Source organism: Gobius niger (genome assembly GCF_951799975.1).
Source record: "Gobius niger genome assembly, chromosome: 7".
NCBI lineage: Eukaryota > Metazoa > Chordata > Actinopteri > Gobiiformes > Gobiidae > Gobius > Gobius niger.
Genome location: NC_136858.1, coordinates 4,640,928 through 4,666,087, shown reverse-complemented (window position 1 = coordinate 4,666,087; position 25,160 = coordinate 4,640,928). Strand labels below are relative to the sequence as shown.

The 25,160-nt window shown below is 41.4% G+C and overlaps 1 protein-coding gene across 1 annotated transcript in view; it reads right to left on the bottom strand.

Moving 5' to 3' along the window:
- Window positions 1-25,160, bottom strand: part of kif20ba (kinesin family member 20Ba) — a gene marked incomplete at its 5' end in the record, with an annotated part of 95,680 nt that overhangs the window by 5,380 nt on the left and 65,140 nt on the right. The window contains 3 exons of the mRNA XM_079559361.1: window positions 8,578-8,695; window positions 10,797-10,871; window positions 21,742-21,783. Coding sequence (XP_079415487.1) covers window positions 8,578-8,695; window positions 10,797-10,871; window positions 21,742-21,783 — 235 coding nt within the window. The remainder of the gene's footprint in view (window positions 1-8,577; window positions 8,696-10,796; window positions 10,872-21,741; window positions 21,784-25,160) is intronic.

Below are 25,160 nucleotides of genomic sequence, written 5' to 3'. Positions count from 1 at the left end.
ACAACACTACAGTCAGGACACAGGAACAACACTACAGTCAGGACACAGGAACATCGCTACAGTCAGGACACAGGAACAACGCTACAGTCAGGACACAGGAACAACGCTACAGTCAGGACACAGGAACAACGCTACAGTCAGGACACAGGAACAACACTACAGTCAGGACACAGGAACATCGCTACAGTCAGGACACAGGAACAACGCTACAGTCAGGACACAGGAACATCACTACAGTCAGGACACAGGAACAACACTACAGTCAGGACACAGGAACATCGCTACAGTCAGGACACAGGAACATCGCTACAGTCAGGACACAGGAACATCACTACAGTCAGGACACAGGAACAACACTACAGTCAGGACACAGGAACAAAGCTACAGTCAGGACACAGGAACAACGCTACAGTCAGAACAGTTCATGGAGAATCCGTCTCTTTTCCTTCCTTTGTCGTACAAGATTATATACTGTACATATTGACCGAGTGTAGTGTGCAGTGTGCGTGTACAATGTACAATTGCCTTTGCGTTTGCCCATCACTTAGCATGTTAATAATACTATTATTATTAATAATACTCAATGTATCACAGATAATTAAAAACATTATTAACCAAAATGCGCAGTAAATGTTATTGAAATAACAAGCAAAAAAGGAATAATCCTAGATATTGACAGGTTCACAGGCTGTAGCTAAATAAGGCTTTACAGTGTGGGGACAGAAGCTAAAGTTAGTGCTGCTGAATGAATAAAGCCCAGTCTGCTCTCACCAGCTCCTCACACTCTCTGATCAAATCAGCTGATGTTTAGAGGACCTTTCTGTCCACACCGTGTTCTGCTTCATGGAGAAGTGGACGCACGTTATAGTGAAACACAGTTTGCTTGTTTCCACCTCACACCTGTCACTGCATTTTCCAAAAGCCGGTCTTGCGGGCCACTGCAGAGGGAGGGGGAAATGCACAGATGAGCCGAGTGGACTCTCGGTGAGGGAGGAACAGGGGATGTGTACGTCTGTGACGGGGAGACACTGAGCTGACCCTGAGACATTACACGACTCCTCCCACGCTGTGAGGACTAATGAGCACGTCTATCATCAGCTGTGCTCAGGATGGATCTGCTTTGTGTGCAGCTTAGAGGGAACAGTGGTGATACGCTCTGTGAATGGAAGGTTTGTGGCAAATAGACCACTTCCTGTCCACATTTTAACATTAAGAACAAAATAAGATTTAAAAAAACGGAAGGAAATGTAGATAAATGCCAAGCTGAGTGTGTTTCACAAAATTAGTTCTGATGATTGCGATATTTAACCATTGGTTAGCGTTAGATAACGTTACTCTTTAGCTTCATGTCGAAAACACTAAATATAGAAGTGTTTACATCCCAAGTACAGTTTTTATTATGTTCCAAGTAATTATTAAACAGCTGAATATTTTCTGCCACAAAGTAATATTTAAAATAATTTTCATATTTATTAATTTCAGCAAGATACGACAAACTCTCCATAGGAATAAAACAAGCACAGGAAACAGTAGTTCCCTCAGAAGTTAGCCTCATTCTCATATTATGCTTTAAAGGAAAATTCTGGTCCCTGACGGCAGAAGATTCCGTTAGAGGACATAGAGGTTGTGTGTCCCACAGGAACAACTACGGGACAAAACACACATTTTTACTGTTCATTCCAATATGGCCGCCGTCTCAAGTCCTCCCTAAAGGCTTCATTACGACCTCGAAGTCTGCCCTTGCCTTGTCATTTTGTCTAATCGGTTTAAACGGATCCCAGTCCCCAGTGTTGTCCACAGTTGTCCTTGTATCATTGTACAGCAGTTTACAGTGACACTGATAGACAATAATACACAATACATGCTCCTACACACTAGCGCTAATGTCCTCTTCGCAGTGGGTCATCAAAATAAAGCATTTGGCAGAGGACCTTATGAGTTTAACCCTTGTGTACCAATAGAAAACACTACCCTCATGTGCCGGTAGCGGCTCTTTTATGCCACCATTTTCCACTGCAGTAAAATATTGTAGAGATAGTTTTATTAAACTAAAGAGTGAGTGTGGCATGAAATTGTTTTGAGTTTTTATTACCCCCGTGGGCATGTCAAAGTAACTTGATTTTGATAGTATTAGCTTTTTTTAAGGAAAGGGATGTTTTTATTATTTCTCCCATTTTCTGCCCAATTGAGTTCTATAAACACACTTTATGATCTGTCATCAGACTATATAATCAGAAACTCTTGATTATTAGGAGCTTCTCTTGTTCAAAAGAGCTAACATTTGTTATCTGTACTGTATAGTCCATATTGAAATGTGACTTTTTACAGGACTGTGTATAGAAGGCTATTTTTCCCATTGATTATCAATTGGGAATCACACATTAATACAGTGAAGAGGCTCCTATGGATGTTAAATAAGGGCAGTTTGAGTTCACTCGATTTCAGATTTGATTCCTTAAAGACACACCGCGTAGAATTATACCCAATAAATAAAACTGAAATACAAACATTTATTTCAGGACAGATATTTTCATCATTGAAATAAATACACAAACTAACATGAGCTTTTGCTGTGATCGGCTCAGCTCTCCTAAGACATGACTAACTTTACTGTGAGTGGGTATGTCTCCAGCTCGGCTCCATGGAGATGTCGACTAAAGTCCGCAGAATTGGAGATTTAAACAGGATAGGTCCTCATCTAAATCCATTCTTTGATTAACCACTGCAAAAAAATCATTTTCTGTGTCGAGCTGGTCATTTAGGTTGCCCATACAGAACCAATGTGAGGACAATGCATAATATTTTGGCGTGGTTAACGGTCAAATGTAGATTAAAGTACTTCCTAGTAACATTTATTAGAAACATTATTTTGACAAAAATACCTAAAGTCATACACAATAAATTGTCATTTTTCTCAGATAATCATAGTTATGGAACACGTCAGACCAGTGCAACAAGGTGTGCTCTACCCTGTTGTAAAACGAATCAGATGCAGCGAACTGTTTCTTACAGAGCCATGGTTGCCTGGAACGCTCTACCAGGATTTCTGTTGTTAGAAAACAGTAAAAATTTCTTTTCAAAAGAAGTTAAAGGTATTTTTGTTCACACAAGAGAATGAATTCAGCGATGACTATAGAGTTGAGTTGTTTGGTAGAGATTATGCTTCATATAAGACTTCAAATGTTTTGACTATTGTAAATGTTTTGCTTTTTGTTTGGGTAATGTATTGTTGGTAATTGTTTGTAATGATAAAAATGCTGTTATTGCTGTTTTAGGTCGACCCTATATATCTACTCTTTTATGTGATATGTTTTTATTTGGTTCCACATTAAGCTCCCACAGTTTGCTTTGTGAGTGTGTGTGTGTGTGTGTGTGTGTGTGGTGTTGTTTTGTTTGTTTGTTTTTCTGTTATGTAATATTATAAACATTTGTAATGAAACTGAAGGAGACCCCAGGTAGAAAAGCTCCTGCAATGAGTCCGGAGCTAATGGGGCTCTCAATAAAATTAAATGAAATGAAATTGGGAGCATGTTTTGTACTGATGTCACAGTGTAGTCCAAAATGTTACGCAATGTGCCTTTAAGTGCATCACTTCGGAAAGGCTAAAATGAGTAATAGAAACAAAGTGGATTGGATTAAATTTCCAAAACCAAGGAACAACATTTATGAAAATGTAAGTCAAATCAAGGTTTTCCCCCAAATATCAATAAATTACCTCCAAAACAGAGTTATGGTCGGGCTGGACAATATTGGGAGAAAAGATTATTTCTCTCATATTGATCCATTTCGATTTTATATATTTTTTTCAACATAAAATAGCCGATCCATGAACTTACCACCTTTTATACCTCAGCTCAAACAAAAACAAATGCCAAAACTACAGATGCTGTTCCTGCCAAAGAAATGGCTGTAAACCTGACGACTATAAAAACCAATGACGATTATCGAGATCGACCAAAGTAGAGATTGTGATTTTGGTTAAATTTCGAGTCATTGTCCAGCTTCAAGTTACTGGCAAAAAGTGACAATTGGCACAAAAAAGTGCCCCAATTACGTGAAACCATTACACTTTCAACAGTCATTACAAAATGCGGCTCTAGTGATTGTCCTTGTTTGGCCTTTACGTGTTGCAAAGTTTCAACTGTATGGCTAATAGACGAACTTCTGTGCAGTTTGTGGAGTGATGGACAGACTCTCCGATGTGGGCTGTAGGGGTTTTGGTGATACTGAATGCAGAGTGTGGATTGAAAAGAGCTGTAATGTCAGAAACATTGCATCATTAGAGGTTTAGGTTGAGGGATGGACTGGGCTTTCATCATGCCGGGGTCTTCATATGGGATTGCGTTGGCTTGGTCGTTTCTGCTGTATTTAATATGCACCCGCTGCTAATGGGCCATGTTTTATATACAGTAACCGTGCCAGGACGCTTTGATGAAAGATGCGAAGATTTACTCTGGCTTTTCTGAATACATTTGGTGCACCAGGACTTTGAGAAATGGGGGAGATAAAATTTAAGGCGTTATAAATGACTGTGTGTGGATATGAAGGTAGATATAAAGAACATTCTCAAGGTCATATCTGTTCAAATGACTATTATTGCCTTGAAAAGGGTATTTTTTGTTTTGAAACAATGCTTAACAAATTCTTTGGACAATTCCTCATTTCCGAAATACGTGCTCGGTCACAGCTAGCTGCGGATGTGTAAACGGAGACAGGCCGCAGGGAGGGATAAACGTAAGTCAAACATCGTCGTAAATGAGCCAGAACTGTGGGAATATTTGCGTGAATCACAGTCTGCAACCACCTTTATTGATCATAGTGGGTCATGCAGTTCGGCCACACCACATCTGTAGAGCAGAGAAGGCTTTGCGCAGTGGTTACACTCTCCATCACACAATGGCACAGCAGATGCGTTTTGCAATCAACACTTTAGGCGGTCTGATGAAATATTAGTGCATGAGACCTTTTTATTGTGGCAAACTTGTTTTTGACTAAGCTGCTTTGGTTTTAAGTATTTTTATCTGGTCTATATTGCCAAACAGGCTGTAATGTCACTTATTGTCCGCTGAGCTAAGACAGCCTCGCTCACCACAGGCTGGAGGTTCTGCTTTGCACCTTCGCCACTTGTGAGAGGGCGTCATGAGAGGAGGTGAGAGGCCATCGTGAGCTAAACAATGTTCATGTCTCGAGAGAGAAAGAGTGGTGTGGCACGGATCGGCCTGCTTGGCGTGAACGCAAAACAATGCACATGTTCACTCCCCACTCCCTCACAACCCCTCTGGTTGATCTGGTTGGAGGAAAAAATGTTTCTCCAACCTAGTACTTCCCACTTGAATGGCCTAGGTCTGGAGATGCAAGATCACAAAGTGCACTTCTCCTTAGCACAAAATGTTACGCTATTGTCTGCGTTTTGAAACTCAAGATCGGGCCCTAAATGTCACTTGTAAAGTTTATTGCAGTGATGTCGTCTTTTAAAAGTGTGTCTATGTGAGCACACAGTTTGATATATCTGCGGCAGCATACTCAGTAAAATAATATAGAAACATGGATCCATGTAGGACACAAGTTGTTTGAAACTATATGCCTTTGTCACCAGCCATTATCGATCGTGGAACGTGCTAAACTCCCTAACTTTAGTGCATATTTCTTTTTGTTTTTCACCAGCTATGCCAGGGGGCACCCTTTACCAGATATGGGACTTTTTTTATTACAAGTTTACCAATTCTAGAAATGATGCAGCGTTTCGTACAAGGGTCTGGAGCTTCACAATTGAGCTCCGTTATCAGGTGGGAGGGGTGAACTCCTTTGAAACGATTGGATCTGATTTTCACTTGCCATGGTCGTGACACATGTAATGCGCCCGAGTGAGTGAAGCAGCTATCATGACTATCATAAGTCTATCATAACTCCATCATAGCTCTATCGTGACTCCATCGTGACTATCATAACTCTATATAACTCTATATTGACTCTATCGTAACTCTATCATGACTATCATAACTCCATCATAGCTCTATCGTAACTATCATAGCTCTATCGCGACTCTATCGTCACTATCATAACTCTATATAACTCTATCGTGACTCTATCATGACTATCATAACTCCATCATAGCTCTATCGTGACTCCATCGTGACTATCATAACTCTATATAACTCTATATTGACTCTATCGTGACTATCATAACTCCATCATAGCTCTATCGTGACTCCATCGTGACTATCATAACTCTATATCTCTATATTGACTCTATCGTGACTCTATCATGACTATCATAACTCCATCATAGCTCTATCGCGACTCTATCGTGACTATCATAACTCTATATAACTCTATATAACTCTATCGTGACTCTATCATGACTATCATGACGCTCATAACTCTATCATAACTCTATTGTAGCTCTATCGTGACTCTTGGGGGCATTCCTTACACATTCCAAGGCTTCAATTTTAATTTTGGGATATTTGGGAGCCGAGCCAGAACACAAATGCTTGACGTTACCTACAAGCCCCGCCTCCCCCGCTCGCTGAATGGCAGGTTGAAATTCAACCGATGTAACGCGGCCACTGAGATCAGGCCCAGACGTACATGAAGGGAAATAATTGACCGGAGTTTACGGATGGTTAAGGCCAGGCTAGATCTACCCTGTATGGTTGACAAAAAGCTGCGTTAGTTGTTTGTTTTCTGTTGAGTTCCACTGTTCCAGTGGAACTCAACAAACTAACTCAACAAACAACTAAACTCCAAACTAACTTTGGTAAACTGACGGACTCATGTGGGTCGCACTCCCGCGCGTGATCCCTGTATGTCGATCGGTGCAATATTTGGTGTTAGTGCCTTTAGCTTTGATTCCAGTACATTCACTGTAGCTTTGCTTCAGCAACATTCTGCAATGTCCAAAGATCCAGCGCTGCATTCATTTTTCACCAGGATCTTGTATCGGTGACTAGAGAGTGTGACCCAGCACATCCCAAAGACTCTTACGTTGTTGGCATTGTCATCTTGGAATACCAGGAAAAAGACGTCCACACGTCCCTGGTCATTCAGGATGTTCAGCTGATCTTTCTTTGGACTCACACCGTTGCTGAACCTGGACCTGACCAACTGCAGCGACCCCAAATCAGAAGGTTAACGTCTTGACTTGTATGTCGTTAATGAAATGTTTCTCTTTAATATCATGATATCCAGTTTAGACCACATCCAAAAAACACTACCTTTAAAGAACAAGAGGAGGTATTGCGGGAGCTCGAAACGTCCTCCTTTTACGGTTTGAAAACATGAAACATCAGTCTACTAATCTTTAGTAAAAAAAAAAAAAAAAAGAAAATCCTTAGAATCCCCGTCACGTCCACACTGTCCTGCATAAAAAAAGCGAATGAAGCTCTTTTTGTGGGTTTTGTCCTGACGTGGCCCTGTGCAGGTATCATATCCATAAAAGGCACACTGGCTCTGAACTGGGATTATCTCCTTTTGGATTTATGTGCAGATTTTCAGCATGAATGCATTAAATCCACGCAAATCCCCAACGGCCCGGGGAGTGTTTGACAACAGGCCAAAACTTATTTCAGATTCTGGGGATGAACGTTAAGTCCCATTCACTCGGGGAAACACTGACATGGAATATTATGAGCTTGGACTCACCCGCAAATTAGCTAATGTGTGATAATGCAGGCTTGTAGTGCACTGTTCTTGTATTATAGGAGATATTTTATTGGTGCTTATTTGCCCAGTCTTGTATCCTGATACAAAGAGCGCAATACGATTATTTTTTTACTACTTTGGAAACAAATCAGTAAACTAGTCTCTCATTCTCATATCTGCTTTTCACTAATGGGCATTTGTGACTGTAATGTTGTCTGGTGATTTTGTAACTTTGAACGGAAAACGTGTTTCTTGGAAGACCAGTAAATGAAACAAACTTAACTGGGGATGCATGTTTTCTAGTACTTCTTTAGTTGGGAGTCCTTAGCGAATAATAACAATATAATATATATCAAATTTTATCAATTTTGCTGTGTTGTTTGGTAAAAGGCATAGTCATAGTCCTCCATAGTCAGCTTTTGCTGTGTTCCTCTAAAATCCGCCAGACAACACTGTAAAAAGCCATTCATAGAAAACTCTCGTGACATTCTATTGTTACTCAAGCGGGCTGCGCGGTACGCTGCCATCTAGCGGGTGGGAGTAAAAGTGCAGGAACAAAGAAACGCTGCAGTGAATATTTCCTCCAAATAGATTTTTAAATATCGATAAGCGCTTTTTGCATCTGCGATATGAGAATCGCACGACGTAATATCGCAATGTATTGCCAGATAGGCAAATAAATACCCTAGGAGTGTTGAAAACACTGACTTTCTGGACTTGACAATAGAAGTGTTGTCACGATACTAAAATTGCAAACTCCATGCTCTATTCATTGTGAGAGTACAATGAAAAAACGATTGAAAAAACAAAAAAAACAAAAAAACACTGTTTATCACAATTTTTACAACCACAGAGGTAAAGAAGTGGCCAGCCTGGACGGCCGGGCAGACTCCGCTTTGACCTGTGGGAGTGAGTGGTGGCACAGACACAGACCTTTGGAGCCCAGCAGGGTGGGAGAGCTCTGGAGGAAGTCCCCGATCTTCTGCAGCGTGCCCTCCTTCCTGCTGCGCACACTGGTCTGGGAGTCATGACGACTGTAACCACGAGACCTCTGAAAACATGGCAGACGAGACATTTGTGAAGAGATTTACGGGATATGCGTTTCATGTTTTTATGATATGAAGGTGTACATGGTGAGTGTGAAAAGATGGTGCTGTGGTAAACCTGTGTATTGGTGAAGTTGTATATCATGGCTAACCAGTTAAGGCGAGACACAACAGGTGAAAACACAGATTTTTCATGCAGTGGTCAATGTTGAGATTTTTAGCTCATTTTCTCCCTTAAAGCCACCCGCAGTTACTCCATTTTGCCTGCCCGGAACGGCTGCATTCCCACATTGCCCTGCTAGAAGTGCCACCTTCCAAACAGCAGCTAACTTTGTCCCACAGAAGCAGACAAGCATAGGAATAAAAAAAAAAAAAAAAAAAAAGACTTTCAGTTTCAATTTACAACTCGGTTTACAGTTTCAGTACGGCCTGATAAACACTTGTGCAGAGCGGCTCAGAAGCAACACTTGAATAATGTTTATGGGATTGTTTATGATTATGGGCTTTAAAAATGTTCACACCCAAAAGACTCCACACTCTTTAACAGACTGTTGTGTATTGGGCCAACAGCGGACACATCAGAGCTCTCCGGGGCGATTTGTGTGGGATCTGGGCGCTCCATAAACGAGCCACTTTAGGTGAAAGTACACTTCAGAAAAGGGTTCAGCTCAGAGGCCGTCAGTAAACAAGTCAATTTAGTGTACTTTAAGAGTTTGAGGATCTGTGCTCAACTGCATTCAAAGGATAAATATAGCACTTGCTACTCCACTCCATCTTTATAATGGGATCAAAGTAAAAAGTCAATCTGCCCATGTGCTTGGCTTATTGTAAAAGGCTAATAATGCACACACTATGAATTGTAGGTGGCGCTGAGCAGATGTTACGGTCAAATGCCAATGATAAGGTTTATCGATATCGAATCGCAAAGTTTTGACAACAAATAATCGAACTTCAAGAGGCTGACATTTTTTCCTTTTTCTTCTGTCTCTGTATTTGAGTGATAGATGTCACCGATCAGAATTGTCGAGCTTTGTATAAAAGTTTGTCTGAGTTTCAGATTCTCAAGCGTTTAAATCGACGCTCTGTGATTCCATCCCGGAGTTCCGTGGCTGTCCCCCAGAGGTACTCTGATACACACATCTGATACACACACATGCATGAATATTTCTCCCGTCTTTAGCCACTGCCGTCTCTCATGACCATAACTGGATTACAGTGTCATCTTGACCCTGCGGACAAAACAAACGCATCCCCTGAGCGTCTAAACAGATGTCATGATTGCACTGAAAGCTGTGAAGAAGGAGCTCTTTCTAAACTATTCTGGACACACCTTTTCTTTTTTTCTTACCTAACGATAATATCAGAGAAAAGCGCGTTTGGCTATGAGGACAGTGCTTCATTCAACCTTCCTAAAGAAGAGACCACTCGCCAGAAGTTGAAATTTCTTTCCGGGATTCGGCGACTTTCACCAAAATAGTGTCACTGATGGATGTTTGGTGAACCTTCGCCAGAATCAAAGTGGATTCACTTTTATAACCAACGTGACTCCCATAACGTAAACAGCGATGGACCAGAGCTGCGAGTCAATCAAAACGCGTGTTAGCTTGTGCGTTAGTGTGTGTTAGCTTGTGCGTTAGTGTGTGTGTTAGCGTGTGTGTTAGCGTGTGTGTTAGCGTGTGTGTTAGCGTGTGTGTTAGCGTGTGTGTTAGCGTGTGTGTTAGCGTGTGTGTTAGCGTTTGTGTTAACGTGTGTGGTAGCGTGTGTGTTAGCGTGTGTGTTAGCGTGTGTGTTAGCGTGTGTGTTAGCATGTGTGTTAGCATGTGTGTTAGCATGTGTGTTAGTCATTTATGAAGCTGTGTTGCAGATGTCAACGCCTTATAACTGAGTGGAGAGGGGGCGGAGTTAAATGAATTGAAGCGTCATGTCTTCCGGGTTTGAAAAATACCTCCAGAAAATACTTGTATTTATCACAAAAATGATGGCTCCATAGTGTTTTCTTTTCAAACAGAGCAGCTTATAAAGACTTGTAGAAATCAGAAGTCGAGTGAGATAGCGACTCAGTTACTTGAAGTGTACTCGAGTACGTTGCGTGTCGAGTAACTGTACCTCTTCCTGCTGCGGGGTCAGCTTCGGTGTCACTTTGGTCCGCGTGTTCCGCCGGTTCTCCGCCTGCACCTCCTCCTATTCAGACACAAAAAAACAACACCACATCAGGCGCTGAAGACGAGAGCGCAGAGATGTTTTCATAAATGACATGATGGTTCGAAAGAGAGATGGTTTGTAAATGGATGTACAGAGTGAAAAAGTGAAATAAAAGACCCCAACAAACAAAAAAAACATTGAGACATTTTGCGCACGATGCTCGATTCCACTTTCCAGCCATTAAACCAGGCTGGAAAACATTTGAAAGGCTCGAAAACAAGCTCCAATTTGGGATTATTTACCTGCCAGAGTGCGATTTGAGGGCTGACTGGCTCAACTGCTGCCTGTCAAAATACACGGCTCGGAACAATGACAGCCCTGATTGAAAGCCATTGTCCAGGCGGGCAGAAATGACGCTTAATTGCAGGTAAACAGAAATTATGGCGAGCTGTACACTTTCATTGTTGAATAGCTTTTTGCAAAAAAAAACAAAAAAAAAAAACGTCTGGCTTTGATAATAACAGAAAACAAAAAGCAGATTGGCAACACAGGAGTCGATTAGAAAAGGATTGATGACTAGGTCTAATTTTCAGACGGACGTGACTGTGCATAAATATGGTTTTACGGACTTAAGTATGAGGAGCAAAGACGTTTTCAGAGGGATTTTGGATGTCCTGTTTAGGCCAGAAATTAGAAAATAAAAAATTGTTCGGAAAAAAAATTCAAAACACTATTAGTCACAAGACTGGAACATTAAGTGTTACAAGAAGCTACTCAAGTGCCGATTCGGTTGAAAGAGTGTCATGAAAATTGCAACATAATGCAAATGGATATCCCAGTGGATATTTACGGCGGCGTTTTGCGCAAAGAAAAAGACTTTTCGGGGAGATTCCAACATGCAGATGCCAAACAATGTCAGTATTGTTAGAGAACTAAGTAACCTTTGCCCCGGAGGCCACAAGCGCCACTTGTTCCGTTTATTTTTAGTATTTACTATTTATTATTATTTTTACTCAGTGTGAGAACACTACGCTGACAAAAAAGACAAAGGGAGACAGGGATATTGTACATTTTGCCACAACCCAATTACACAATAGGGTATTTTTTCCCCCGCTCAAATTAGTCTATAAATATTGCTAAAGTGGCGTTAGCCCGCAGCTAGCTTTGCCCGTTAGCCTGTTAGCTTCTTCTGATTGTGATAAACCAAATAACGTATTCCAAAATGTTCAACAAAATGAAAGCTGTAGACAGAAAACAGTCAGGGCTTATGTCAGGAACCTCAGAAATGCGAGACAAAAGTGATTTTGTGGAAAACAGAGCAGTGAGGGAAATGTTTTTCATTACTGTGTATTGGGGCTGCCGGGTCGGAGCAGGGAAAGCTGCAATTACGGTTTTCTGGCCAGAGACACCAGAGGGAGATGAAAGACCCCCCAATCACCCCATTAACACTTGTATTACCCCCAGAGGAACTACAGAAAGGATTTATTACGGTAAACAAGTTACTTAGTACTGCTTTAAGTGCCGCAATATTGACGAGATTCAATGCCTTTAAATGTTCTTTGAACCCTACAGTTCAGTTTTCAGTCTGGGGACCATCAATTCATTTCCTTGTAGGAGAGGTGTGGTTTACGATCGTCGATAGCCGTTCATTGGGCGCCACGAATGTTTACCATATGTGTCTGCGCGCGAAATTGTATAATCGCATCAGATGACGTATGACGTACCCGCTGTAAACGTTTGAGCTAAACTATTTAGAACGCGGTCTAAAGCCTGATCGAAAGATGGAGTCGCGTCTGCTGCTGTCATGGATCCGTAAATAAACTACAAGCTTCCGTATATCCAATAGCGCGTCATAGTCTTGCCGTCACCTCCTCGTTCTGTGATTTTTCCTCAAATCCATGCAAAAATTTTCGGCCATGGTCTCCATGCTGGTGTGCAGTTGGAAATGATTCGAGCGCACACTGCTGTCTGCCATTAGTCAGGCTAACAGTTAACTTAAAGAGGGGTCCATGGGGTTTTATAATGAAAAAGCCTTGCTAACCCTGTAGTCTGTAATCAAGCATCTTCAACTTTCTGTTCAAAAGCTATTTAAGTGCATGTTCTAAAATTCCTGACATTTTTTGTGCCTCATTTAGCTGTTCAAATAACAGCTGACTGCCCCCTACATAACATGTTTGATTTTCGAAAGGGTGACTCACGTCGGTACATATTTCTTCCTGCTCATGTTTGTCATTTTGAAGGTTGCCCAGCTCCAGCCTCCCTCTCAGGTCAGTGCAGACCTCGCTCAATGCCTGTGAGTCACGGTGGCCTCGTTTGCTAATACCCGTCCGTCCGGGGAGTTGGCTCAAAGTGATGTACGTTTATGTAATCTCACTGACGCCGAGCAGCTTGTGTCGGTAAAAATAGGCACTTCCGGAGGAGAGGAGAGAGGAGCAATACGACCCCGATCATGCAGCGCAATCTAGATTCAAACCAAGGTTTATTGAGAAAATACTGAAGGCGAGAGACGCTGCAGGTGAATAGGAACAACAACAACAAAAAAGATGTTATCAAGTCCAAGCCTAAGGAGTCTGTTGGAGCTACTAAAGTGGAGATGTTGTTGTGAGAGTGGAAAGAAAACTTCATTTGGAGAAAATGACCCTAAAGCTGTTTTCTCCAAAATGAATGTGTGCACATGTGAAAGTGTATTCAAGTTAAGTTGCAGTTTATTGATCCCCTGAAAAATGTAAAAACATTCTTAGAAACTCATCACTGAAGAATGGGGATGTTGGGAATGCATTAGGAAAGTTTGGAATAAGTTTAGAACAAGCTCAACTATTTTCAGTTTGAAAATGTGTCAATTCGGGACAAGACATTTAACCCACGTGGTTTGAACTTTGGCCCCAAAAAAGTTAAAATATCGAAAACTAAATTTGTGATGTCTTGTGACCAGAGGGGCAGTGAGACTTTAGAGTTAAGATACTTTAGCATAGCTTTAGGATGTGTCGCCTAAATTAACATTTATTTATGACTAGGGCTGTGTACCGTTAAACCGAAAAGCTCCGGTAGGGGGGCGGTATCAAAAAACTTTTTTTTTTTTTTCGGTGCAAATTTTCAGTACTTTTTCTCTCCAGATGTCATTAAATGATCCGCAGTGAGTCTAAAAAATCCTGAACTCATGAGCAGCTTCAGCACAAATGCAGATGTTTTCTTAAAGCGAAGCAAAGCTATGACTTACCAACACTTTCATTATTCATTATTACTATTATTAATGAATATTATCATTATATATTATTATTACTACTAGCTGAGACCCGGCCTTCGGCCGGGCCTCGCTAGTCTCCACATTTGATATTCTGAGATTGTGAGTGATTACAAAGAAATGTCCAACCCATCACACAGTTCAGCTGTAGACCAGTGGTTCCCAACCCATCACACAGTTCAGCTGTAGACCAGTGGTTCCCAACCCATTCCAAAAACTATGGCCACTACAAATGAGTAAAAGAATGAAGGCAAAAAACAATTTCAAACAAACTGCAATTGGAGTGTTTGATGCACCCGTGCTCCTTTCTTATAAACTACGACAATATTTTCGCTAAACTCGGGGAACAGGATTCAAGAGACAGTGGAATAATTATTGATAAATATTAGGGGTTCAGCTTTAACGGTTTGGTTCACGGTGCAGTGACGACAAGAAACACATCGGTTTTACCTTGAGCGAAAGCAGAGCCTGAAGTTACTGCTGTTGTTACTAAACTCCAGCTGCACCAGAGCATTTGGGATCAAAGATTGTTTGTGGATACAGTGAGCGCTCACTCTGCATTAGCCATTTTTGGAACAGTTTTGGTAAATTATTAGTGACAGCAATTGTGAGCGCTCTCACTATGTAACAGATCTTTGACGTGTGGAGCTTTCACTTTGTCGAACAGCGCAGTGTGTTTCGAAAAGTTTAGCTGAAAGAAAACGGTGCTTGATGTGGACCTGTCTCTGCAGCTCAGGAGGTAATAATGTCCTTTCTCTATTTTTATCCCAGCCTAAAGTGGGAATTCTGCTCAAAAAATGAAGTTACAGGTGACGATGCTGTGGCCTGTTTTCTTTCTCTTGTGCCGCTGCTTTCTTTCTCCTGAACGATACTTTTTATACACATTATTTCAATTCAATTAAAATAAAATAACAGGTATCGAAACAAGTACCGCTAAGGCACCTGTGCCGAAAAGTAGGTATCGTTAACTCATTCTGCCAATGACGTCTATAGACGTCAATTGAAATCCGAACGTTGACTGCCAATGATGTCTATAGACGTCAATTAGATTTTTCAATGGGAACAGCTGCAGCAAAGCCTTGAGCATGTCTGGTGTTAAAATCTTAGTTGTGCTGCCTAATGCTGCCACCTAGTGACTCAATAAAATAACTACAAGTTCTTTTATTGAGTCACAAAGTGGCAGCATTGCCCTTTCGTTTTCTCAGCTTTTTGGTCAGAAAACAGCATTTTGGGTGATTTCACCTATTTTCTACGGACTACGGATTACTAAAGAATGGAAAGAGGTACAAACAAACTTTTTTTTAGATGAAAGAAGAGAGTCGAATCTTTCTTTTGGTGGGTTTCCTGTTGACATAGACCAGGCCTACTCAATAGGTGGCCCGCGGGCCAGCTCCGGCCTGCCAACCAATTAAATCTGGCCCGCGCCTCATTTTCCATAAGTATATCTATTTTTTGGCATCATCCCGGCCGCGTTCGCGTCGCTCCGCGGCGCCTTCGCGCCGGAATCGCGCCACTTTTCGTAGCAGACAGTGTGCCTGCAGCCCAGCTAGCGTCTCTCCTACAGCGCGGGCTCAAATGAAAACATGGCTCTTTTAAACGGTGTAAACTGAGTAAACAGGAGCTGATCGTTGGATGGACTGACAGGTTTTCTAAACCGAAACACAGGGACAGTGTGCAGCGTGTTTTTGTAGTTTTGTTCGGATTATCCCACGCAGAAGCAGCTCTCTTCACGCACCGCGGCAGATGACCACATGTTTCCCTGTCGTCTTCATTGTTACAAAGGGCTTGACCAGCGACTGTCAGGTCAGAAACACCAGTTCAGTTGTGGATGTTTGAAAAGCGGATGATAAAGCTGATGGTGCGTGAGTTCTGGATAAGTGTTTAACCGGTCAGCGCTAAACCTGCTCTCTGGGCTCTAACTTAACTAAATAACATCTGAATCATGAATCTGACAGGTGCATTTTCTTCCTTTCTCCCCCGACTTCATTCGTCTTTGTGTGAAAAGTACAAGCGCAGAGATGCTCTTTTTGAAGTTAACAGGCAAAAGAGAGGCTGAATATGTGGATGAGCTTCTTTCACTTTTATCATAAAGCGTGAGGTCTGGACAGAACAGCGGCTCAGGGGTTATGTCATCGTATGTCCCTTGGTCATGTTGTTTGAGATGAGCTGGTCTAACATGTAACTCTCTTAGTCTGTATCAGGCCTTTGGTCTGGTTTATGGGATTTAGTCCTGCCTTAGCCCTGATATATCATGTTTTGCCCTGGTTTATTCCTGGTTTAGTTCTGAGTAGTCCTAGTTTATTATTAGGCTCTTTATTATTCTGTATGCATATGTTATTGCATGTGTTTCTAAAGCCTAAAATGCTGGAATATAATACAACTATTGTGTTTAGGTCCAATTCTGTTCTATTCAAGCATTGATGATGATGAAATTATCATTTATTTATCCCAAAAATATGAATACGTTTGGTGGCAGTGGTCGGCTCACCGACTGACCGGCCCAGTGGCCAATGACCTCCAACAAATCTGGCCCAGTGACAAAAGTAATTGAAGAGCCCTGACATAGACCTAGACCTAAATTTTCAGTGGGTCTTGAATAAACATTCAAAATCCTGAAAAACCTCTGGCAGTGGGGATCTCTCTGATTTGAAAATGGCTGGCAGTCAATGAGTTAAAGTAGTGGTATTGGAAAAAAAAAACGAACGGTACCAAGCCCTATTCATGACATTACAAATAAAAACAAACTAATTCCAACAAGACAAATGAATGTGGCTGAAAATAAAACGTCTGCAGGGTAAATGCAGCAATTGTGCCATTTAGAAGAGCTTTTATTTATAGCGCATTTCACAGACATGGTCACAGGGAGCTTTACATCGCTTTTATCCGCCTGCTGTAACCAGGTAACCACCGCCATCATTCGCAAAAACTCTGATGGAAACGCATTTGCTTTTGCTATGTGTATTTATTATGCAAATTTTACACAGATGCAAATTTTCTGTGATGGAAACGCAACTACTCCTACAGGACAAAAGTCTAAGTGTTAGACATCAGTCAATGCCTTTGTTTGCCTTATGTGTGGAACACAAATGAGTTGGCTCATTTCTCCATTAGCTGCTGCGCTAATAGGTCATTATGCCGTGCAGCACACAGATGTGCTCCTCTGCTCATGAGAGAAATACACATGTACCATGGCCTTTATTGGCACATAGTACTGTGTGTGCTGTGTTCAAAGCAAGTAATGCATTCATAAAAGGCCTTACTACAAAACTTGTTTTTTATGAGAGGAGACTGCTCAAAGGGCCCGCCGAACTGTGAATGTCACTCGTACTTATTTTGCCCTTAAAATTCCGCTTCCGTTCCCTCCAATGTTCTTCTCGTGCTGAAAAAGTGCCATGAATCTCGAAGGTTATGTTTCTGCTGGCGACAAGGCAGCAACAACAATCACAAAGTAATTCACATAATGAAAAGGAACAGCACGCTTAGCATTAATGTCGTGTCCCCAGTGTGTCTGCTCCGGCACAAGGTCAGCGCACATTAGCTTTGCACCTACTATGTATGAGTGTGGTTCAGACCTTGGAAGGGAAGTGTGTTATTGGAAAACGCGTGTGACCGTCTAAACTGAGCAATAAACAAAAGGGGATGGATTTAGTGGAAAATAGACACTTCTTTTTTACAAAACGGTACGATTAGTTTCAGCCATGTCAGGTGGAAGTAACCAACAAGAGATAGATGGTGCAAGCCAGTCTGGTACGGTCTCAGTCTCAGAAAGGTTTTAGTGCAGCAGAAGATTGATGAGGCCACAACAAACTGCTGGTCTTCGGCTAACAGTAACATTTGCAAATGCAAGTCAAATATTGTGGGCTTTAATTTTAATTTACTAGCCACATCTAAAAGGAAGTACGTCTGTTCCGGCTAAATCCCATTTAGACCGATGAGGGCAGCAAATCCAGGTGAAGTAAGTGACGCGCTGACTGTGCACTTCAATACAAATCCGAAGAGTCAAATGTACAAAATTGCAGCTGCTTTATTAAGTTCAAATTCATGTCAACTTCCAATAATTCATCATAAAATCCAGTTCATTAATTCCATAAAAAAGGGCTAAAAGCACACACAGTGAAGCGGTCAACAAACTGTGAGCTCTTCCGCATTGCCAACACCTGAGGTGTGGCTGCCGATTTATAGAACAGTACCACAGCACCTCCTAGTGGTGACACATTGCCCAAAATGTATAAACACGACCAAAAAATATGCAAGTGTATAAATATAGATCGAATAATCCACCTTTTTCTAAAAGCTCAGGGTTTTTATAGTTCCATCATCTGAGCAGGTCTTTCTCTGCTCATCTGTGTCACGTTTATACTTGATTGTGGACCGAAATTGCCCCGAAATCTGGATGTTGCTGAGGCTAGTCCGTTGAAATATTTCAGTCTTTTTTTCCAAGATGAAGTATATGACAGAATTGCCACAGAAACACACGCTTATGCGGCGTTCTGCGCACGAGAAAGTGGCCAAGCTGACAAATACTGGATACCCACTGACGGGGAAGAAATGAAATCGTATTTTGGATTATCGATACTCATGCGTGTAAATCCCATGCACGGATACGCAGATTACTGGGCTGGAGATGCATTCCTGGGTGTCAACGGGTTTCAGCGCGTGATGACCATGAATAGGTATGAAAAGCTTTCTCAGTACTTACATTGCAATCACGCTGCTGCGCGTCTTCCTAGAAATCATCCTGGCTAAAAAGCCAGAGAAATTTGGAATAAAATCTTGGGCAAGGTGTGATGTAGGACAGCCTACATGTCAGACTTTCAGCTATATTCAGGCATATATCAGACTCCTCTTCAGCTGCTTCATGGACTAGGATATAGAGTCATTCATGAAATGACACGGGACTTAATTGGCCTAAATCACTGTTTACTTTGACCATTTTTTCTTTTCAGTTTTTTTGCTGGAGCATCTCCTGTCAGACCACATATATGCTTGTGGCACAACCAGAAAAGATGTCCCCCCTGCCATGAAGCAAAAGAAACAACTCAAGAAACAGGTGCCCAAGAGAGGTGACACCGTGACTTTTCAGAAAAACAACTTCACTGTGACTGCCTGGAATGACAACAGCATTGTAATTGTTGATCACAGTTGCCTTACTCATCCAAGTGAAATAGTTACCTGTGAACGGCAGGTGGGCAGACAGAAACAGACTGTGCCCCAACCCAAAGCTATCAACAGATATAACCAACACATGAATGCCGTTGATGTTCATGATCAACTAAGGAAAAAGTATGCAGCATCACGTGCCAGCAAAAAGTATTGGAAGTACATCTTATGGTTTGTGGTTGACTGCTGCAGTGTACATGCCTGGATTCTGTACAAGCTTGCATCAACCAGACAGTTGGGAAGGAGGAAGCGCTATGCACAGAAGGATTTTATCTTGGAGTTGGGCAAGGAGTTGACCAATGAATTCTCCAGCAGAAAGCGAGCGGCCATTCGCGAGTGTGGATCTCCCATAGACATTGACGTGCAGAAACGCAAGATGACGCACCTCTTTGGGTGACTACCAGGAAAACACTGCAGCTGCTACAAGGAACGCCGCCATGAAACTGTATATGGCTGTTCAACATGCAATGCACGCATGTGCAATGACTGTTTCCAGTAGTTGCATCCACCTGAGGACTGAGTCATACCAGGTTCAAATTTATCAGACTCTTCAGATGTTTTTGCATGTTTCAATATTGAAAAAAAGAGAGTTGAGAGTTTCAGAGTTTCTTCATGGCATATGAAGAATGAGTTGAATAAGATAAATGAGTTGAGTAAGCTAAATGAAAAACGAGTGAGATACACACAGGTGTACAACAGGTACAAACAGGTGTACATCTGTCCATACCGTATCTGATTATATGAAGTCTGTCTCAGCACTTTGACAAATATATTTCAAAAATATTTTTGTGAATATAGTTCAGAACCTGCATATATTAGATGCTGAATGTGTTTTTTTGTTTCCGATTTTGCACCAGACCAGGTAAACTCTAATTTTCAGTGAGTTGTTACATACCTGTAAATTAGTTGAATTTAAACATCCATAAATGGAAAGTTCAGAGCCTAAGGTTTCCAGAGATACCAAATATGTCTATGTTTGAATACATTTCAGAGTGTGAAAATCATTTAGAATCACTTGTGGAAGTTTCTTTTATGCAGTTATGCTTGATGGGTAGCCCTAGTAACATATGGGTGGTTCCTAGTAGACGTCCAAGGGGGAAAGAATTAAAATAATAATAATAACATCACTACTTCCTTCTCAGTATTTTTCTTTTTGTTGATGTCATACTAATGAATTCTTTGATACACAACTGGTGGAATACAACTGGAGTATTTCACTGAGTCTAGAGGCGTGTCCCCTCCTGCCGTTTTGTGCGGTGCTGCTGAGAGAAGTGATGCCAAACCCGTGTCTGTGACAGATTCAAGTTTGACTAATACGAAAGGCCTGCAACAGCGCCAAAACAAGACACTCTCTCCTGCATTGGGCTAATTTGTGCATCATGTGGCAAAAAACACGAGCTGGGTGGCTCATTTCATTCATGTAAAATGTTCATAGCGCTTCAATTGCGGGGCTATCGTCTTTATTTGATCAGAAACACGAAGACAATACATTAAATGCGAACCGCGGATCCGCGTAGGTTTCCTCCGGGTACTCCGGTTTCCCCTACCACTAAAAACATGTACAATAGGCCAGGATGTATGAGAGTGTGTTTGAGAGTGCGCATGGGGGACGACGGATGAAAATTAGCCTAAGGCTACAATCCGGTGTGGCTTGTTCATTAACTTGCACTGTCCCTACCAAATAAACCACAAATAAAAAAAAAAATTCCTCATCTTTTTCTCATTTGGTTGCGGTGAAAATGTTGAAGTGACTTCGATGTAAAAAGTAAAAAACTCTTCCTTCACGGAGAGCGCCTGCACAGCGTTGTTTCGCTGGAATACTGTGTGCTTTTCAGCTAAAGCAGTGAAGTAGTCGGCTGGGGAGAGCGTATATCTGCTGCTGTAAAAGTGCTGTCCTGAATCTGCAGCAGCTCCGGTCTGCAGGATGAGCCGGGCGTCGAGATGGAGATGCGGTGCAATGCAATTTGAGCTTATAATTATCGGCTGAAAAGTTTTTTATCGGCTTGTTGGAGATGGCGTCAAAAAAGCCGATAATTGCCGAAAATTATCCGCAACCCAATATTATCGTGCATCACTTTATACAAGACCTAGGGCTGGGCGATTTGGCAAAAAAAGATAATATAATTTTTTTTTACTCAATTTGGGCCATTACAATTTTTATCCATTTTGCTCTATAAGAACACTGCTGGAATCAGGCCTTTCCTTCCATTTAGACCCGATATACTACCCACTTATCTAGACAGCTGAAAAGTGGCTAAATGGTCCATGCGGTGCACGTGAGGTGGACATGCAGTGATGGGCCCGATTTGACAATTTAGCCATTTTCCACAGCGTGGATAATAAGACCGCTTGTGTGGTGGAACATGTGTTGAAACTTCATGCCAGGACTCGAGCTCTACAGTCTAAATGCATGGAGGTGATCAGTAGTAGGATGACGGAAAGCGAGAATGAATGAAGTGGGCGATGACTAATGAATGATCATGATTTATCTACAAAGGCCAAAAATACCTGCGCCGTCGCCCGTCGTTTACTTCTCCTGAAAAAGTGGTTCTTGAAGACACAAACACAAATAGACATTATGAATAAACCATCAGACACTGCATTGTTGTCATGTGTGACTTTTTAAATAGTTAAACACAAGAGTTCACTCCATCTTTCCCCGTGTTACTGTGACTTGTCATGTTCTCCTCAGCACGCCTGGCTGACCATAGAGACGTGACAGGAGCGTGTGTGACGCCCGTTCAAAAGGAAACATTAAAGCTTCATAAGTCGCACTTCAAACTATGGTGACACATTCTTTTACTGCGGAGCTCTGTCTTTTCAATAGCTCACATCGTTCCTGGGCAACAACAAGGTTAAGTGTGAGTTTGAGAGGGTTTTGAGAGGGTTCAGGTGCTCAGGGATAGAGGAAAGATACATTTACCAACACCAAAACGATTTGCAGGAAGAGCTTCACTCTTAAAGAGATATTTCAGGATTTTTGACATAGGGCCTCATTTCCTAGCTTTCCAGAGTGTTGCTGATTTCTGGAGATATTTTTTTGTAATTTATGCAGTTCTTCTATTTGAAGAGTTTCGTGGCGCTAGGCTAGTGCATTTCTGCGATATCAGCTAGCCTGCATTAAAAACAGTCTGACTCGCTCCACAGAGCACCTGAGGCAAATCACTTATAACATCAGACTAACCATATAAATGTCTGAGTCGATAAAATAATTTTTGGAATATAACTAGCCTAGCGCCACGTAACTCTTCAAACATAAGAACTGCATGAATTACAAAAAAATATATCTCCAGAAATCAGCAACACTCTGGATAACTAGGAAATGAGGCCCTATGTCAAAAATCCTGAAATATCCCTTTAATATGCTCTGGTGAACGGAAAGGTCCACAGTGAATGGTAAAGTACTGAAAACACAACCGTTTAAGCCAGAAGAAAAGGGTAGATTCTCCTGTATTCAGGGTTAACGCAGGCAGCAGCAGGTCAAATGTAATGCTTTTTAAGGACATTTTAATGCAACAAACACAAATCTGCATCTATTTTTTTAAGATTTGCAACATTTCATCAGAGGAATTAGGGGAATATTCAATATTCAAAAGCCAATTTGGTCACAACGGGAAACCTTTGAGTTTAAAAATGTGCATAATTTAAGCCAAATCAGCAGCTGGAGACATTTTGGAACAACGTTACAAAATAAACATATTGTTTGTTCTGTACGGTGCAAGTGCGATATAAGATCATTAAGCAGCATTTATAATCTCAGAATAAAATGTGCCCCTGGGCTCTGGGATCGTAGTGTTCTAAAAGTTAAAAAAAAAAAACTAAAAGTAGCCATGTGTTTCCATACAAGGAAGCATACACAGCATGACAGGTCTTCAGTTTATCGGTAAGTGCTGATGACACACATGCGCTCGGTTTGTTTGCCTACACACACGCGTCGTAAAGCTTCAATACTAAGAAATATAGACTCAACTTGCACCGTCACTTTACTATGATGCATATTGTCATTGCCTGGCACGATGCAGTGTTACACCCCTAGTGTAGATTAGTCTTTTTTACACTCTATACTGCTTTAACAACTGAGTTTGAATGCTAAAGTAACTCTTGCCCCTAGAGGCCATAAGCGCAACTGCAGGTGTCGTAGCAAGTTACGATTTTTTTAACTTATTAATTGTCTTGGAGAGTAAATACTACGCTGACAGAAAAGTCGAAGGGAGAGAGGGATATTGTACATCCAATTACACAATGGAAATACATTTTTTCACTCAAACTTGGCTGTAAATACTGTTTAAAGTGACGCTAGTCCGCAGTTAGCTTTGTCTGTTAGCATGCTAGCTTCTTCTTCGTGATTCTATTAGTGTAAATTGGTGGCTCCGGTCCGGTGGCAGTCAAGTTGCAATTGTGGTTTTCTGGCCAGAGACACCAGGGGGAGATGAAAGACCCTCCAATCATCCCATAAATGCTTGCATTACCCCCCATAGGGACTACGGAAAGGATTTAATAAGGTAAACACGTTACTTAGTACTGCTTTAACAGGCATGCCAAGCTGGCGGCCTGCGGGCCAAATTTGGCCCGCAAGATGATGTAATAGGGCCCCTGACTTGTAGAGCACAAATACCTGAGGATGTCAAAAAAATAAAGTCTCTAGCGGAGAACCCGGCTGTTGTAATCATCAAAACACGGCTCAAACAAGAAGAAACTCCGCAACGAGAGGCGAAGACAGGACGGAGGTGAACGAGGCGAAAGGACACGGCTCCCCCCTGCTCCGCTACCGCCACAACAATGCTGACAACTGCATCTGTGGTGATTTACCATCAGGACGATCTACACTTTCAACCACTGTTACTTCAAAGTGTGACATGATAAGGTAACTTCTCTCCTCCCCCCCCCTCTACTCCTCCGTCGCTGCAAAGTGGTTTGCGCTAAATATCTTTACGCTGTATCTACGATTTAAATTAATAAGATAAATAAAAACACAGATCTACATAGCGTGACCACCTGTCCCTCTTTTGACTGTACTCCAGAGCCGTGTTGTTCTCCTCCCTGCTTAACATGTCCCACTTTATCACTGAAGCCGCCCTCATGATTTTTGTGTTTAACTTGCAATCTGTTGCTCGCCCAGTGTTATAAAAGTTGTAATAATGAAAAGGTGTGTCTTTTTAGTGGGATAAAAAATGCCTGATCTTTAAAAAACTAAACTAATTCCTCTGTACTTCAAAGTTCTACCAAATTGTCCCACTGGTCTCTTTGAACTATTTGAGGTGGTCACACTATTTCAAAAGCAGAATAAAACTCCAACAGTCAGACTGTTTCATCTATACTTTAAATTTCTCATATCCATCCTTTCATTGCTCACAACAAATACATTTATGAACCACAAAAATGGATACATTATTCCCTGCTATAGCAATACTATTACAAAAATAATTAAAATATTTCTCCTCTTTTAGGAAACCCCTCTGGTTGAGATCCTGGGACAGAAATCAATCACCCGAGCTTCAGCAGAACATTTCAAGATTCTGTTTCCAGTCAGGACCTACTTCACTTGAATAAGAATAAAAGTACTCATTTAAAAGACACTCTGAAGCTGCTCTCTCTCCTCATCATGGACATAAGGGCAGGCGTCTCTTAATGAGAGTCAAATGTTGCTGCTTTTGGGACAAACTAAGAAATTAAGAATAAATGATGTTATTTCTAGCAGAAAAATCCTTTGTTTAAAACATTTTTTCTCCTTTTATAATCTGCTCTAAAGTCATGAAATGTAGTTTTTCAATATAAATAGTAATACAATACATATCTGATTACTCGACAAATCGATGTAAATAATCGATAGTTGCAGCCCTAATATTTATGTAAGCGAGTGTGCATGCTCCCCTCTTCCCTATAAAAGAGCGAGAGCTCTATAAAATTTGGGACGGTTCACATCCATT